Raw genomic sequence first — 16,120 nt, forward strand, 5'->3', positions numbered from 1 at the left:
CTGACAAGGCATGCCCAGCCTGGCCCTATGTGAGGCAGCTGTACACGTCCTTCTCCAAGTCACATGTGGCCTTCTCGTGAGGCTTTGGAAGGCCCCAAAAGCCTTGTGAAAAAGCTGTGCATGATTTGGAGACGTGCAGGTGCGGCCTTCTTGTGAGGTTTCAGAAGGCCTCAGAAGCTTCGCGAAAAGGCTGTGCGTGACTTGGAGAAGTGCGGGTGCAGCCTTCTTGTGAGGTTCCAGAAGACCCTGTGGTTGTAAGTGCGGGCAGGATGCCAAGCACCTGAATTTTGACATGATCATGGGGGCATTCCAATGGCTGTAACCTCAGGGACCGGGCATAAGTACCATTCGTTCAGCACTGCCATAACTCTGAATGGTCACTGAACGAATGGTTGTTAACTGAGGACTATCTGTATTCATTTGTCTTGTTCACAATTACTTGGTGGAACACACAACCTTAGAGAAGATTAAGCTCGAGTAGAAGTTTAGATTCTACTTTGTTGTTGTTTTCTGGCATTTTGTTCTGTTTACTGAATAGCTGGTATACTAATTATTTCTGCTTTTATTTTGAATATATATGAAGGAGCTTTCTTATTTTTATCATCTAGTGCCAACTAATTCATTTTTAGCTTCAGCCTTTAGGGAAGGCCAAATAAACCTCTCTATATTTTCAGGCTTCATGGCATATCTGTAGAGGGCATTTGGAATGGTTCTGAAGGGCAGGAAGGAGAACCACTACCAAGGCAACAGTCAGATAAGTGGGATTTGAGCCCGGGCCAAGAAAATAACTTGAGAAAACATCTCAGACAAGTCCCCTCTTGACTTTTTGAAAATATATTAGGAGTCTACAGTCACAAAAGTGGCCCTCACTAAAATAACCTGCAGAGGGAAAGCACAAAATGTTCTGGGTGAAAGCTAAGCCTCATAGGACCACTGACATAGCCAGGTGGATACAAGTGAGAGCTTAATAAGACCGTCAGCACCTCCTGAAAGACCTTAAGGGGAGTGGAATGTGAGGTTCCCAAACATCCTATTGAGTAGTCTTCTGTGTGCGCGCTAAGGTTATTCTCAACTACAATCATAAAAAAACATTATTACTGTTTTTACAAATACATGGGATCACCAATAGAGTCTATCTTTCGTCACAATGCAAGAAACTGGACTAGCAAACCACAGGAAGCTCCTTTGTGTAGCTGTCTACACAAGCTAGCTGGTCTGCAGTGCCCAATGTACTCTACACATTTTTTCCTTGGGAAATCCTCTTCCATGAATTGTTAACGCAGGTATCTCTAGTTGTGCCTGCCCTTCATGATCTAGGGAAATGGAAAGGGGGCAGAACACCAGCAGCATGGGACTGATCAGCACTGAATTGATTTGGAGGATATATTATTAATACTAATTTGATTTATATCCACATTTCTGCCTAGAGGCCCGGTTATAAAAAACTAAATTGTTAATCTGATAAAAAGTTAAAATCACTAATCCAAACTGAAAAGCCCTGGCTAAACAGGACTGATTTGTTTCCTTCCCTAGAGGTAGAAAGAGCAGGGCTAAACACAACTTGCAAGGAAGAGCATTCTATCACTTGGCAGCAATATAGAAGAAGGCCCTTCTGTAGGTGTCCAGCAAATGGCCCTCAGAATGTGAGAGCCTCTTAAAGAGGTTTCTTCTGCTAACCTTAACGTCTGGTTAGGTTCATATCAATATAAGTGGACACTCTGATAGTCAAGTCCTAAGTTGTTTAGGGCTTTAAAATCTTAAAATCAACACTTCAAATTGTGCCTGGAAAACAAATGGCAAGCAGCGCAGGTATTTCAACATGATCTCAGTATAGTCCGTTGTTTATCCCACATAGTCCTTGAGATTCTCGCATGCTTAATGAGAGTAACCTAACCCCTTTTCTCCTTTCAATATTTCTGGTTAATAAGACTGTGAGAATCTAGCCCTCTTGGTGGAGAGCAGCTACTAGGAGCTTTAATTAATTAATTTCAAACAATCCTAGAAAATTGATACAGGTAGTCCTTGTTTAGCTACCACAATTGGGACTGGTAACTCTGTCATTAAGCAAAGTGGTTGCTAAGTGAAACAGTGACCATGCTTATGAACTTCCTTCAGCGTTCCTTTGCTTTACAGACCTGCGAAGGTCATAAATGCAAAGATGAATCGTAAAGTTACTTTTTCATCACCGTCATAACTATGAACAGTTGCTAAATGAGGAAGTCGCTAAACGAGGACTACTTGTATGAGTATGTTAGTACCCCATGCATCAGTAAGTTTGTTAGGGTGAGGATCTTCTTGCTGACTACCTCTTCAAGGCAGTGGAGAGATTGTTATTTGCTTCCCTGAGATGGGTGAATGTGTAAATGTCCCAGCCCCATATTTTGCAAACCACTATCTACTTTCCCAGGCGCTGGGGACTCCATTACAGATTCTCTCTGGATGTTCTGTTTGCACAAGGCCACTTGTCCTTGTATTTCAATGAAGACCCAACTGGAATGAGATAAGGTACATCATGGGTTTCCTACTAGCTGCCCAGGTATGAAGAGGGTAAAGAAAGCAGGTATGGGTAGCTTACCACACACAATTGCATCCCAAGCAAGTGCTCAGGTCCTGCTATGTTGCTCCATTCAGGCTGGGGTGCTTATAGCCTTGTATCTAATGCTGAAGCCCAAATCAATAACAATTTGAGGTGCTTTAATCAGCTTTCAATTTGTCATCATTATGGAGCCTGAAACTTCTTCCTACTAAGAGGGATCCCTACCTGCTTGGGCAGTTTTCATGTTGAGATTTCTCCTCCTCCTGCTTTTTGCACAAACTCAGCAGTTTGCTTCTTATTCTGAGGTAGGAATGTATATGAACTGAGTATCAAATTGGGATAAATTGGAGGAGGATGCATTATGGACTAGATCTTAGGATTTGGATGAGGATAGAACAGACTACTATGAAAATAATACAGCTTTTTGAATACACTGGATTTGTATTGACCACACTGCATGTTGCCCGGCTAAAATATCTCTAAGGTTGAAACTGTACATTGATTGATTGATGACGAATATTTAGATCTAATTCCCTTTCCTTAAATATAATACAACCTCTAAAAGTGTTACATCTAATTGAAAATTCCACAGTATGTAAACTATCAATATTAACATATCTAAAGCTTGTAAACAATCCACTGGCGCTACCTAGCCTTACAAACAGTATTGACCCATAGTATCTGGTGAGGCTCATCTAAAAAATGAAGCATCAATGCCTGGAATTCATTAAGAGTGTTACATGTTTAATTTTTCCTGCCCTCTAGCTCCACTGTCTCATAAAAAAATTCTTTGATGTTCCCCAGTAAGAATTAAAGAAATATTGTAATTGAAATATCATTAATAATGAATATGTTTCTTCTCTATGGCAATACATCCAATGAAATATTAATCAAGTTTCACAGACTGACAGTCTGCAAAAGAGCACTTGCCTGTAATTTGTACCACGAGTCCTGATCTTGCTGTAACTCAGGCTTGCCAAGAACACAATTATCTGGATGGTCTTGCCCAATCCCATCTCATCTCCCAGAATTCCTCCTACCTGCTGGCAGTGCAATTCCCAGAGCCACCTAACACCTGTCTGCTGGTACCTACAAAGAAGAAAGCAAAATAAAAGAGCAAACAGAGATTATAACATGGATTAGTTGTATATAATGTTCTAATTCTTGCAAATCATAACATCTGAATGTATATTACAGGAGGGCCAGAGTTACATGTTAAAAGAGTTTTGAATTATACTAAGACATTTTTTAAAGGGTATTTCATATTTAATATGAATACAACAGTTCCCTGTTGTACAGATCTTTCATCAGATCTGTAAGGACAATGTTTTTAGCAGCCTAATAAGTTGGGAGAGATGCTGAAACACAATAGTGGCTTCCTAGTAACCAAATGGTCTGTTCAAAGGAACAAAGAGTAAAATGGTTTCTTCAAATAAAGATGATGTTTTATTAATTGCACTTCGATGGCAAGCTAATGGCTGGGTTCCAGACAACATACTTTTGATGGATTAAAGGGAAAGGGGTTATGTACACATGAGGGGGATGGCAAGGATTACATAGATTGGGCTGAAGTTTTCTGTTTTTCCTCAGGTGTTTTGTGGAGCATTAATATTTCCTTCTTTTTTTAGGTGCAGTAAATCTAAGTTACAGTGTAAGACACCTTCACCCATTTCTTGCCTCAAAATGACAGGCAACCACGAAACAGTTTCTGGAAACTGTAGCTAAAGGGAGCTGCAAAATAGATATGACATCTAAATGACTATCTGAGGCCCAGGTTGTCCAACCATATGGTAAAACTTCACCATATAATCATGGTTTATGAATAAAATCGAATCCACACATTTTGCTAAGCCATTATGTAATTTATTTGGCTTTGGCTTAGCTTGTGGTATAAATCCAGCCACTATAGTATATAAACCATGGTTTAGGGCTTAGCATGCTATGTAATCCCAGGCAAGGGTAGTTTATTCAGCAACCATGGTTAGGAAATCAAAGTAGGAACGTGCAGCTGGAACTAGACATTACAGTAAGGTGAAATTAAACAATCAATATTATGGTTTACTAACACCATATATGAAACCAGTCAATATCATGTTACGTAACAGAGCAGGAACAAAATTCCCAAACTTAATTTATGTATCCGTTATTATCCTGGACACAATCCACCCAGGAACTTCTCCTGGGGAGTGGGGGTGAGAAGAGTATTGAAATAAATGTTTACACAAGTTCCAGCCAATTAAGCCAAATTAAAATAGGCAAAATCAGGCGGCTCATACTTGGTAAATAAATTAGGAGGGAAAAAACACCAAATAGAAGTAATTCTACGTCTTAAAATAAACAAACCATTCCAAATCCATGACTGAAATTGTCAATTAGTCAACTGAAGCTTGAAAATAGAGATCTATTTCATATTTACTTAAAATATGTTTCCTTTCCACCTCACCATGGCTCTTCTGTTAAAAGGGAGTGTGGTGCTAACAATCTCTGGCCTCAGGCTTAACACTGAAAACATATTACACCCCCAAGGGAAAAGGGGATCTGGAGAAAAGAGGAAAAATGTGAGTTAGGCACAGTGTGTGAAGCAACATTTCTTACAAGGACCACCTGGCATGGAAACAGTTCAGAGCCAGATGAAACAGCTGCCACAAGGTGACAGTTGGAGGAAGGCCAAAAACCATATAGATTCTCAGCAGAAGCAAAATGAGCAGCTAGGATAAAGAATAGGTTTCAACAAATTCTGCCCTGCCTATCAGGAACAATTTGTGGGAACAAGAACAAGAACTTTAAAAGAGTAATTTGATGAATCTATGAAGGTCAATTGTCACTGCTTACTGGGATGGTCAAGGGAGGTCAGAAAGACACTGTTCTCTGAAAGCACTACAGTAGGCAGAGGGATTTGTATCAATTCACTCTAGCAAGTGACTCCAAAAGCTATGGCTAACATCTAACACTATATAGAGGCCTCTGTCCTATATTGGCATACCAACCTATACATAGCATTCTAAGCAGAGTGTATGCATGATCTGTTTCCTTAATCTTTTTTTCTCATCCACTGATACTCTTTTCCACAACAGCTTATCAAATATTTCTGTGACTCATGCAGAGCTCAACAATGATTTCTGCCACTTGTTTTAAGCCACCTCTCTTTCTTTCCTTCACACTGCAAAACAGAATTTGCACGGTCCACTCCACAGCATAATGAAAACTTCTAAGCCTTTCTCTCTAACAGTCAAGGCTGCAGTAAATAAACAGAACAATACTTCCATATTTTATAAAACAAAACATTTTTTTGGCACAAAAAATAAACATGCAAATTAAACACAGTGATTATAAATCTTAATGGGATGCATGACCTTACATATGACAGCAACTTTCACCAATATCTGAAGTATGATTTTGTTAGAGCCAGAACCCAGCGTATTACCTATTTCAATACTGGTCTTCACTGAAGTGACTTCTGAAACTCCACTTTCCACAAAGGTACGGTAAAAGAAAAGTTTAAGTGTCTTTGAATATCTTTGAAGATACTCAAAGATCACCTTCCACATGTTTGAAAAACACTGGTGTCCCAAAGACCATTTTCTAAGAACTATTACTCCAATAATTTAATTCCAACAGTTGCATCTAGGCTGTTTAATAACAGAACAGACTTTATTTATGAAAGAACAGAGAACAGATATTAGTTAAGTTATAGTTTATCTTTCCGTGTTTTTTTTTCATATCTAGACACTAATTTTTAAAATAGTCATTCCTTGACAGCCTACAAAACTAAGCCTCACACCTTAAAATATCCAACAAATTGTTAACAATTCCTAACATTTTAAAGTACTTTCCCCATTTCTGAATTCCCCATTTTCTGATATCTTCTTAAATATACCTCAGTCTACAGGCCATAACAATCTATCATAAACATGACCAAACTAACTATGCTGATTGTTCTTGATATAGGTGACTGATAGTTAAAAAAATAAATAAATAGTGAGCTTCTTTCTACCTCACTTTCTCCATTTCCAATCCTTCAACACTTACCCAAAATTATTCTGGCACTGACAAAAGGAGGAAACAAGAGTTTTTTAAAACAAAACTTTTAAGAATGTAAAATTTGTATACTTATAACCACCTAGAGGTCACATTTTAATATACCTACTTGTAAAGTTTCTTGAAGAGATTACCCGGAACTTTAAAACCCTCAAGAAATTCCACATCGCTTTCATCAGACTCTTCTCCTGCCCTCTGTCGCCCTTTTTGGTCTTTCAGTTGCTGTCTGTGCCACTTCCTGAAATTACAATAAAAATCACCACATCATTACTAAAGTTAGAAAACTTGATACTTTAGGGAGCTTGTAGAGAAGAAAAAGTAACCCTGAGAAGCATATCTAATGTAATTGTCACAGTAATAAATCCTCAAAGCACAACAGGGCTGTCTGGAAGTGGACAGAAATTTAAACAAAACAAATCAACATTTACAATATCTAGACCCAAAACATGCAACCTAGAGGTTAATCACTAAGCCCACCAAAGGAAAAATGTTGCCATGGAATCTGTTCCATCACAGTACTGTACATCCTTTAAGGGAATTAGATCTAAATATTTCTCAACAATCAATCAACCAATGTACAGTTTCAGCCTTAGAGATATTTTAGCCAGGCAATATACAAATCCAACTATATTCTTTTCATAGTAGTCTGTTCCATTCTCATCCAAATCCTAAGATCTGGGCCATAATGCATCCTCCTCCAACTTATCCCAGTTTGATACCCAAGGCATTTTGTGGAGCAGGCAGCATGACTAATACTAAATGTCTGCTAAACTTAGTGCCAATGACAGAAAATACCGTAACTCTCCTTCAACCTGACCTCATAGACTGGTAATTTATATAACAGTGCACTGTTCAGAGTACATTGTGAAAAATTCACAATATACTCAACTGAGTTAGGCAGATGAGTAATTGAAATAAACCGTGTGTGTGTGTGTGCGCGCGCGCAAGCGCGCACGCACACACATGCCTTTAAATCAGTCTTGATTCCTACATGACAAGTCTGTGCAGTTTTCTTGGCAACATTTTCAGAAGAGGCACGCCACTGCCTTTTCCCTGGGGCTGAGAGAAAGTGATGGGCCTTGGCTGGCTTACACACCTAAAGCAGGACTAAAACTTCAGTTTCCCCACTCCTAGTCTAGCACCTTAACTACTACACACCAAACTAGTTGTCTGGAGGAAACTTATTTTGAATTAACATTATTTCATAATACAAAAGTACTACGCATATGAGAGTTTTGCTTTTATATGAGGTCTAAACTTCGGAATAAAGGGAATTATAATTTCTCTTAAAAATTCAAATTAATTTACTAAGTGGAAATTAGGTAGTTCGTGAAAGAGCAGATTAAATTTCTAGTTTTATTCATAAGCAGCATAATTTCTAATTTAAAAAAAAAACCCAAGTTTTACACTCTCTAGAGAATGAGGAAACAGGGTGCCCTCTGGTGCACGATAGACACATTTCCACCTATTTATTGAAAAAGATAAAACCCCACACTGTACAGTGTGTGCTGGCTCTTCAACTGGGGGCAAAATGAAACCAATTTCTTCCAAGACAAAAGGTGAAAATTTGAAGGGAAACAAAAAGCAAACAGAAACCTCCTAGGGGTATGTTTTCTGCTTTGAAATTTTGAATTGTTTTTTTAATGACTGAAAATTTAACAGATGAGGATTTTTCAAAATATAAGCTTGTAAAGACAATGGTAATTCCTATCTGCAATGAATATCCTATATATTCAAAGTGTAATTCTGTACTTCCAGAGAATGCGACTGTCATAATGAGAGAAGCAAATGGGACCTATTCTAAATCAAGAAAACAGAAGTCCTGAAGTCTCATTTAACACAGGGAATGTGGCTTCCCACAAGTTGATCTGTAACACTCACCAGTCCTCATGCTCCTTAAGCCTGATGAGAGATGGAACTGGGCCACATATTGTCCCTACTCGATCTAGCTGATAGAACGTAACAGTCTTTGGGACACAATAAAGGGGAATTGTCAGTCCTTCAATATAGAAAAGACTAGGAAACTAATGTCATGTAGGCCAATATTGCTTTTAGTGTAAAGTTATAGTAACAGAATCTTATAAGACTGAATGCACCTGCCTCCTTCCCTTTATCTTTGTGTGAATAGGGAGGGGCTTCTCTGAGATATTTGCGTCCAGACTCAGGCTCCTTTTATCTCACTGTTACCTTGGCAGCAGCTCTTCCTCCTATTCCTCAAGGCCATTCCCTCTGCCCTCTACATGAATCAACACAGGTAATTAAGATGAAGGATGCAAAAAATGACGAATGTGCTATTTCCTTGTTTTGCAACTATGACAGAAACTACTGAAATACCAGCCAAAATCCAAGAGAAGCATGTTATAATATACCAGGAGTTAAAAGCTGCAAATTACTTGTTAATAAATTATTTAATTCATGCAAGGAATTCAAGGGGACCAAGGAGTCATTTATATAGTACAAACATTTTTCATGTTTTCCATGCCTGTTTCTTTCAGCAGTTGAAAATACTGTATTTGCAGATTTTAGCATGGACAGGGAGTCATACTGGATACAGATAAACTAGTTCTCAGAAAAACAATTACCATAGGAAGTGCTGCAAGTCTAAATGATCAGTATAGGGTTAACAGCACTGATGGAGGCAAACTCATGCTACTGAACCACAATGATTAAAAAATATCTTTTTCTACAAAGTATTAATTTTGTTTCCTGGTATCAAATGGGGTGAGATCCTGTTTAAGGCCACACAAGGCTTTGCACAGCAAAGTGGGAAGGACTATCTATGTACTGCCCACAGCAAAGTGGGCAGTACATAGATAGGAAGAGGAATTAGATAATTTGACCAGGTGAAATTGGCACGTGTGCACATTAGCCCCCTACCCTTCCCTCCAAAGTTGAGAAAAAAGGCCTGAAAACTTTGTCCCTACATATCCAGGAGCACCCTGAGGGCCGCCAAGAGATGCTGGCAGGTTCCATGTAGCCCCTGGGCCATGCTTTCCCAGCTCCACCCAAGAGAGAAGGGAAACGGATTGGGAGTCTCTCCATGAACTCTTGTCAAGAGCTGCTAGGACTCAAATTATGGATTCAAGAAATGCATCAAAGCAAAGCAAAACAAAGCTCTGGCAAGTTCCCACTCTCCTAGCTAAAATAAATAAAAATAAAATAATAAAATAATAAATGATAAAAAAAATAAAAGCTTGCTTTGGCAAGCCCTCATTCTCCTTGCCTTCCCAAAGGCCTTAAAACAGCAGTTCTTCTCTTAAACACTGGGATAAGGTGATACTGGAGCTCAGTAATTGCATTTGCAATTGCTGATGGGTTAGGGAACATTGATTAGTGTGCTGGGATTTGTTTCTGGATGTTGGTTTTATTACAGTTTTGTGAACAACCCAGAGTTGTGATGCATAAGCACATAAACAAATAAAATAACTCATGTTATGAAATTTATACATTTTGCATACTCATGTTACCTGAGTCTCCCTAACTTAAGAGTGTTGAACTTTTTCATAAATGCAACACTAACCAGTGACACACTTACATGGATCCCACAGATAATAATGCTTGCAGAGCAATTTATGCTGTTTTGCTCTTGCACACTTCTTTGTCCACTGTTCCTTTTTGCCCACTGTAAAGAGACTGAAATTAACACTTTCAATTCAATTGCCCAGATTGCAGGTGTTTTTCAGGAAGCTTAAGACGTAGCATCAAAACATATTTCAAATTGTGGCATGTTCTTGTTAACCAAAAACAGGGGAGTGGCATACTTTTGAAGTGGAGGTCTGAACTGAACCACTGGGTTAAAAATTGTTTCTCCGTATAAATTTAAAAAAATGTTCAGGTCAATTAGGTATTAATTAATTAGCTATTAAAATGTATTTTTTTTATTATGGACTTCATACATCACACCATCTCAGAAATCTGAAACACCAGAATCTCAAATCTGGCTACATTCTAAAGAAACATCCCTTCTGACTCCATGTCCTTGTTTATATCCATAAGGTTTAACATTTTTACCATTATTTCCCATTTTTACCTTATCAAAACAGGGCTTTACCCAGTATTGACCAAGCCTTTCTTCTGGGAAGCTCTATGACAATCACTGTCTTTAATTCAGGCAAAGACAATATTCTTGAATGAGTTTTTTTTTAACTGTAAAATATTTCATAATTGTGTGCAATACGTTTCAAACTTAAAAAGCTCTTTTTCATGTCCAAAATAGCTCTCCCAAACCACACCAGAAGTAGTTCAAGCTCAAAACAGCCACATTTTTAAGTTTAGAACACTCCTAGATAGGACAGCATCATTTCAGTATAACTGAATGATCTGTTTGGGCTCAAAACATGTGTTTCAAATTTATTTATTGGGCTTATAGGCCATTACAATCAACTAAGTACTGTAAAACTCAAGTCCACAATCTAAGTTGAAATACATAATAATGATTAAAACCAAAACCATACATGATAAATCAACCATATATATGCTAGGAATCAAAAATTCCAAAGCCACAATTAAAAGTAATTAATCATTAAGCTGATTTGTTCTTCTATAATACTTTTAGTAATTATATCTAGATCCATAATCCATATTTTATTTCTTTTGCTTTTTTTCAGTGTCTAACTTTCACAGCTGTATTTTAAATCAATATTTTAACTATTCCTTGTTGTTACTGAAATATTTCTATTTTTTATGGCTTTGTCTCAGTTTATCATTGTCTTCTGTTCTAACCTTCATTCCTGCAAGGCAAAGCACAGTTCTTTCTATGAAAGGCAGAATTAAAAATTAAAGATTTATCTTTATAAACTAGGATCAGGTATATGCCACCATGGCGGCACATGAAGACAATCAATTAAAACTAAGACTACAATTCCCAGCATTCCTTGGGGCAGGGCCATGGAGATACTCTGTAGGTGTCTTGGGGAGGCAGGCTTTTATTGCAACATGAGATTGTCTGTACAGAGTGGCAGGGCGCTGCTGTGTTGTTATTTGTGCTTCACACAAGTTTACAATGGGAGTAAACCTAGCTTTTGCTGCAGGCAACTGACCAGAAATGACAGCCAGGTTATCTTCCAGCTTGGAGTAAAAAGCATGTGCTGGAAGAAAGGCAGTCTGATTATATGTAGGAAGAGGCAGAGAATGAGCATTTCCAAGCTAGTCCTAGAAGGAAAAATATCTGTGTTCCTCACCTCATCATGGATCTGATTTTTGATAGTAGGAGTTGTGTACATAGGAGACTGAGTTAGTCTGGAGCAAATCAACACATGGAAGACAAAAGACTTTTGGCCAGGGTATAGAAGTGAAATAATGTCCCTGCAATAGTGGGGGAGCAGTACCTCAGACACTGGCAGGAGCAGTTGGCAGTTGCAGTTTTTTGGTCACCTACTTTCTATTTATCACAACTACAGTGGTACCTCGGGATACGAACTTAATGCGTTCTGTGACTCTGGGCGTATCCCAAGTTGGTCGTAATCCGACGCAAATTTCCCCATAGGGTTCAATGTAAATCCGGTTAATCCGTTCCGCCCTCTGAATTTGGTCGCACCCCGAAGCAAATTTTCCCATAAGGTTCAATGTAATTACCGTTAATCCGTTCTGGCATCCGCGGACCATGCGTCAGGGGCGGGAGAACGGCTGGGCGCCGTGCGGCGGGAGAACGGCCGGGCGTGGCGGGAGTACGGCGCGGCGCGAGAATGGCCGAGCGCTGCGCGGCACGGCGCAGCAGGAGAATGGCTGGGCGCCACGCAGCGGGAAAACGGCCGCGGATCACGTGTCAGGGGCGGAAAAATGGATGCGGACCACGTGTCAGGGCGGAAAAATGACCGTACCCCAAGGCAGAGTTCGCACATCGAGGTAAATTTTTGCGGCCAGAGCTGGTCGTAACCCGAAAAGTTCGTTAGTAGAGGCGTTCGTATCCCGAGGTACCACTGTATTAGCATTAGTGACTGCTAATGGCATGGCTGATTGCATCAGCATATCTGCACTTAGGTTGAATTATGATCAATACATTTAATTTCCTGTACAGGTTAAAGAAACCCAACTTGGCATTTTCTGAGCCACATATTTAAAAAGAAATATCAAATTACTCAAACTGAAATAATATGACAATCTGTAAATGTTGAGCTACACCAGCTTCAGAATTCCCATCTATTTTTAAGTGATTAGACACCTTGTAATAAACAAGAAAAAACTTATTATTTAGTCAAATAGCTATAAGTAGGATAGGATTAAGCAGAATGATCCTTTTCTATGTACCGCAAGAACAAGACGAACAAGTTGATTTTTCAAAATATATCCAGGAATCAAGCTGGGTTTATAGTTTATGTTTCTAGAAGATAATACTTTTTTATTTCAAAAGGCAAGAATCCCTTAATGATCATTATCATTTTGGAAATTGAGAGAATGATTTATTCTTCAGATCAGTCTGTTTATGACTTGTGCTAGGTCGCTCTAATTGCTGCTTCCTTGGCAGTTTAGATGTATGCTATTAGAATTATGAGTCTTAACAAATAAATAAAAACTGACTGGAAATTAGGAGTGAAAGCTGTATTTGGATCCCTAGTCAGAATATATGTTCCTGAGTTTTATGAAGCTATTAGTATTTTGGATTACCCAGTCCTTAAAATGCAGTAACGTTTAAATGTCTCTTGAAGCACTGTATTTGTTTTAAAGGAGGTTCAAAAGAACTCCATTTAAAAAAGAATGAGAGTATTTTTATGAGGAGAGAGGCTGGAGTACTTGTATGTGTTGCTTTAGAATACCTATTAAATATACAATTTTCTCACTATTTAAAAAAGATACTTTTCTTCCACCAGTACGTGTTCTGGGTATTACCTATCTTCTTCCAACAATGGAGGATTCCTTAGCCAAACAGCAAACATATGTCCAGCCCCGCAATGGCTCTCTTGACCATGGCAACATGGTAAAGGAAGAAGTTCTTTGGTTGTTGCTCATCTCTGGTTGCCAGTCTTACCTAAGCAGACAAGTAGAATATGGCTCTACATGCCTCTCTATATAAACAGAAAGGAGAGGAGACAACACTAAAGCCAATAAAAAACTGTGGGCCATGACAATCAACACACTGGGAGTGAAGTGGCAGCTACAATACCTCCTCACTGCCCTCAGTTGGTGACAAAGACAAGTTAAAGCTACCTGTAATGATCACTGGCTAAAGTTTCTGAGGTTCTAAGAAAACCAGTATCATGGAAAAATGACATAAGAGATTTTGTGATGCAAAAATTGCTTACAGATTCCCTTGGGCATTCTCTTCCTTATGAGGGGAAAAAGCACTATTAAGAATATGGCCATCCAAACATAATCCAGTAAGTAGAATATACACTTTAATTCTTTTCCTGCTAGAATGTGAAAGAGGAACAATGGGGAAATATTAACAGGTGCCACTTCTAAAGGCTGGTCCTGAAGTGGGCTTACACACTTTGCCTTCTTTCATATGTATCAATGTCTCTCTTTCCCAGTCTAAAATATATTTGTTTGCTTAGACAAAACTATAAGAACAAAGTGAGAAGTCAGAAAGTTGTCTCAGAAGAAGGAACCACCAAATCATTTCCACTGCAGTACGCCAAAGCCTCTACACAGATGGGCTTATGTAGTTCTCCAGGAGTTAAGCCTGATTTAGGGGAGTCTTTACTTTATTATTAAAGCTATTATTAACATTATTAAACAGCTAGAAAGTAGGAAGTAAATCATCAGAAATCAGTGGAGAGAGAGGCAAACACAAGATTCCACTGCTTCTTCAAATGAATGTAATGGCAAATCATTGTGTGGCATTACACCTAAATAGCCCCTAGGTGAAGACACTTAATAACTGAAGGATTCATTTGACTGAAGGGGGTTGTAGGACCGTATTAAACATAAAATACAAAAATTATCAGAATTCGAGGGGGAGAGAATAATTTCTTAATATGCAAATGTAATCATTTCAGCCACTGATATCCTGATACACAATTAAAAGTATCTTTACATCTCTGGTTTTTATAAATAACCATTTCAAAGTTAGAAATAACTTCCTTGGAAAGAAACTTCATATCTGGGCCAAAACCAAAGTGCTTCCATTATCAGCAATTTTATGCCATTCTAATTAAGGCAGGGCTGCAGATCCCTTCATCACATGAAAGTAGCAGAAAGCACTTCTAGATGTAGTGGCCAGCTGTTTTCTTCTGAAATAACAGCTGGCCACTGTTGTGTCAAGAAAGATTGCTTCAGGGAGACAGCTTATGTAACCAACAGTTAAGGGGCAACAACGATTGGGAACTTCATCTCTTTCAGGCCGTAATGTTTCTCAATGTTGATTACTTCAATCTGAGCAGAATTCAGATTTTTTGTCTGACCCACAGCCCAAGATTGAGAACAAAGACTGGAGCAACTGAAAAGCATGGCCCTTTCTGCCACTTTCCTAACTCCTAATCCCTTTAAGACAACTTTTCATGAATGGCGATTCCCTGTTCTTGTGACTTCCAGTTTAACTAGTTTATCGTTTTTATGGTCTTATAAATATATCAATTTAAGAATGAGTTGTGAATTACACTTCAGATTCTCAGGAAACAATCTAGTTGATGTAGGTTTTTAGGTTAGCCATTTTGCCATTTCAGATTAAAATTAAAAAGAGTTAAAAATCACAAAAACTACATGACTTAAGTTTTTCAACCTTTTCAAGTTTTATACTGTCTTTTGCAAATCATAAAATGGACAGTCCTTACATTAGACGTACAGTAACACAAGCTGCTACGCTGATGCATGGCAACATAAACTCCTACATTTATCCTGTCGTCTCCTTTGAGTGCCTACCCTTCTACTACTTCAGAATGATCTGCTGCAGACAAATGGCATGTCAGAACTACCTGAGAGTTTTCCTTCTTGCTTGTTTCCCACCTGTCTCTCTGGAATCACAATTTTTTAATTGGTCTTGTGCTTCAGATGTTCAGAGGAGACACCCAGCTGGCTGTCAAGCTTTACAAACATAATATTTTAGTCATGATGAAGAACCGTCTCCCCAATGCAATCTTGAAAGCTTCTCTGTGGGAAGAAAATTCGTTTTCTTTCTTTTGACGTAAGTGGGATTCCCCACACGGCAAAGCGCTCAACTGAGCAATCCGTGAGGACTGCCTCTATTATCTGATGGAGGGGGAAAAGAAAACTCACCGTATCTCCATTCAGTTGTTTTTATCAACTATAATCAAGAAATAAAATGCAAGTATGAGCAAATGATACTTTGTTAGCAATTTCACTCCATTTTATCTCCTAGAAGCATTTCCCTCAACGCAGATCATCTAGGGAGTGGTAGTACAACAACATCAATGTGGACAGATGCAGTTTAACAGCCATAACTATGTCTATGAAACTTCAGATGTAATGTTTCCTAGCAATTATACTTATGGATATCTCTAAAATTCATTTAGGCTTTTATTGTAACTTTAGCAACTGTAGGAAATGTATGACTTTAGAAAGGATAAATTGCTACAGTCTTAATGTTATTAAAAAAACTTGTTGGAATGGATTTAAAATGTGGATCATATTAAAACTTTCAATCAAAATAAA

General features: G+C 38.4%; 1 protein-coding gene across 3 annotated transcripts in view; it reads right to left on the reverse strand.

The window, feature by feature from the left end:
• The window catches only part of ERCC6 (ERCC excision repair 6, chromatin remodeling factor), a 74,767-nt gene that overhangs the window by 42,109 nt on the left and 16,538 nt on the right, over positions 1 to 16,120 (reverse strand). For all 3 annotated transcript variants that reach the window (XM_088139410.1, XM_088139411.1, XM_088139412.1), the window contains exons 6-7: positions 6,684 to 6,812; positions 3,467 to 3,625 (exon numbers count right to left, since the gene is read on the reverse strand). In XM_088139410.1, the coding sequence (XP_087995536.1) occupies positions 3,467 to 3,625; positions 6,684 to 6,812 (288 nt within the window). The remainder of the gene's footprint in view (positions 1 to 3,466; positions 3,626 to 6,683; positions 6,813 to 16,120) is intronic.

Source organism: Python bivittatus, unplaced genomic scaffold (genome assembly GCF_059951505.1).
Source record: "Python bivittatus isolate LINGU-HERP-01145 unplaced genomic scaffold, Pbiv_v1 ctg000210_np1212, whole genome shotgun sequence".
In the NCBI taxonomy this organism is placed as follows: Eukaryota; Metazoa; Chordata; class Lepidosauria; order Squamata; family Pythonidae; genus Python; species Python bivittatus.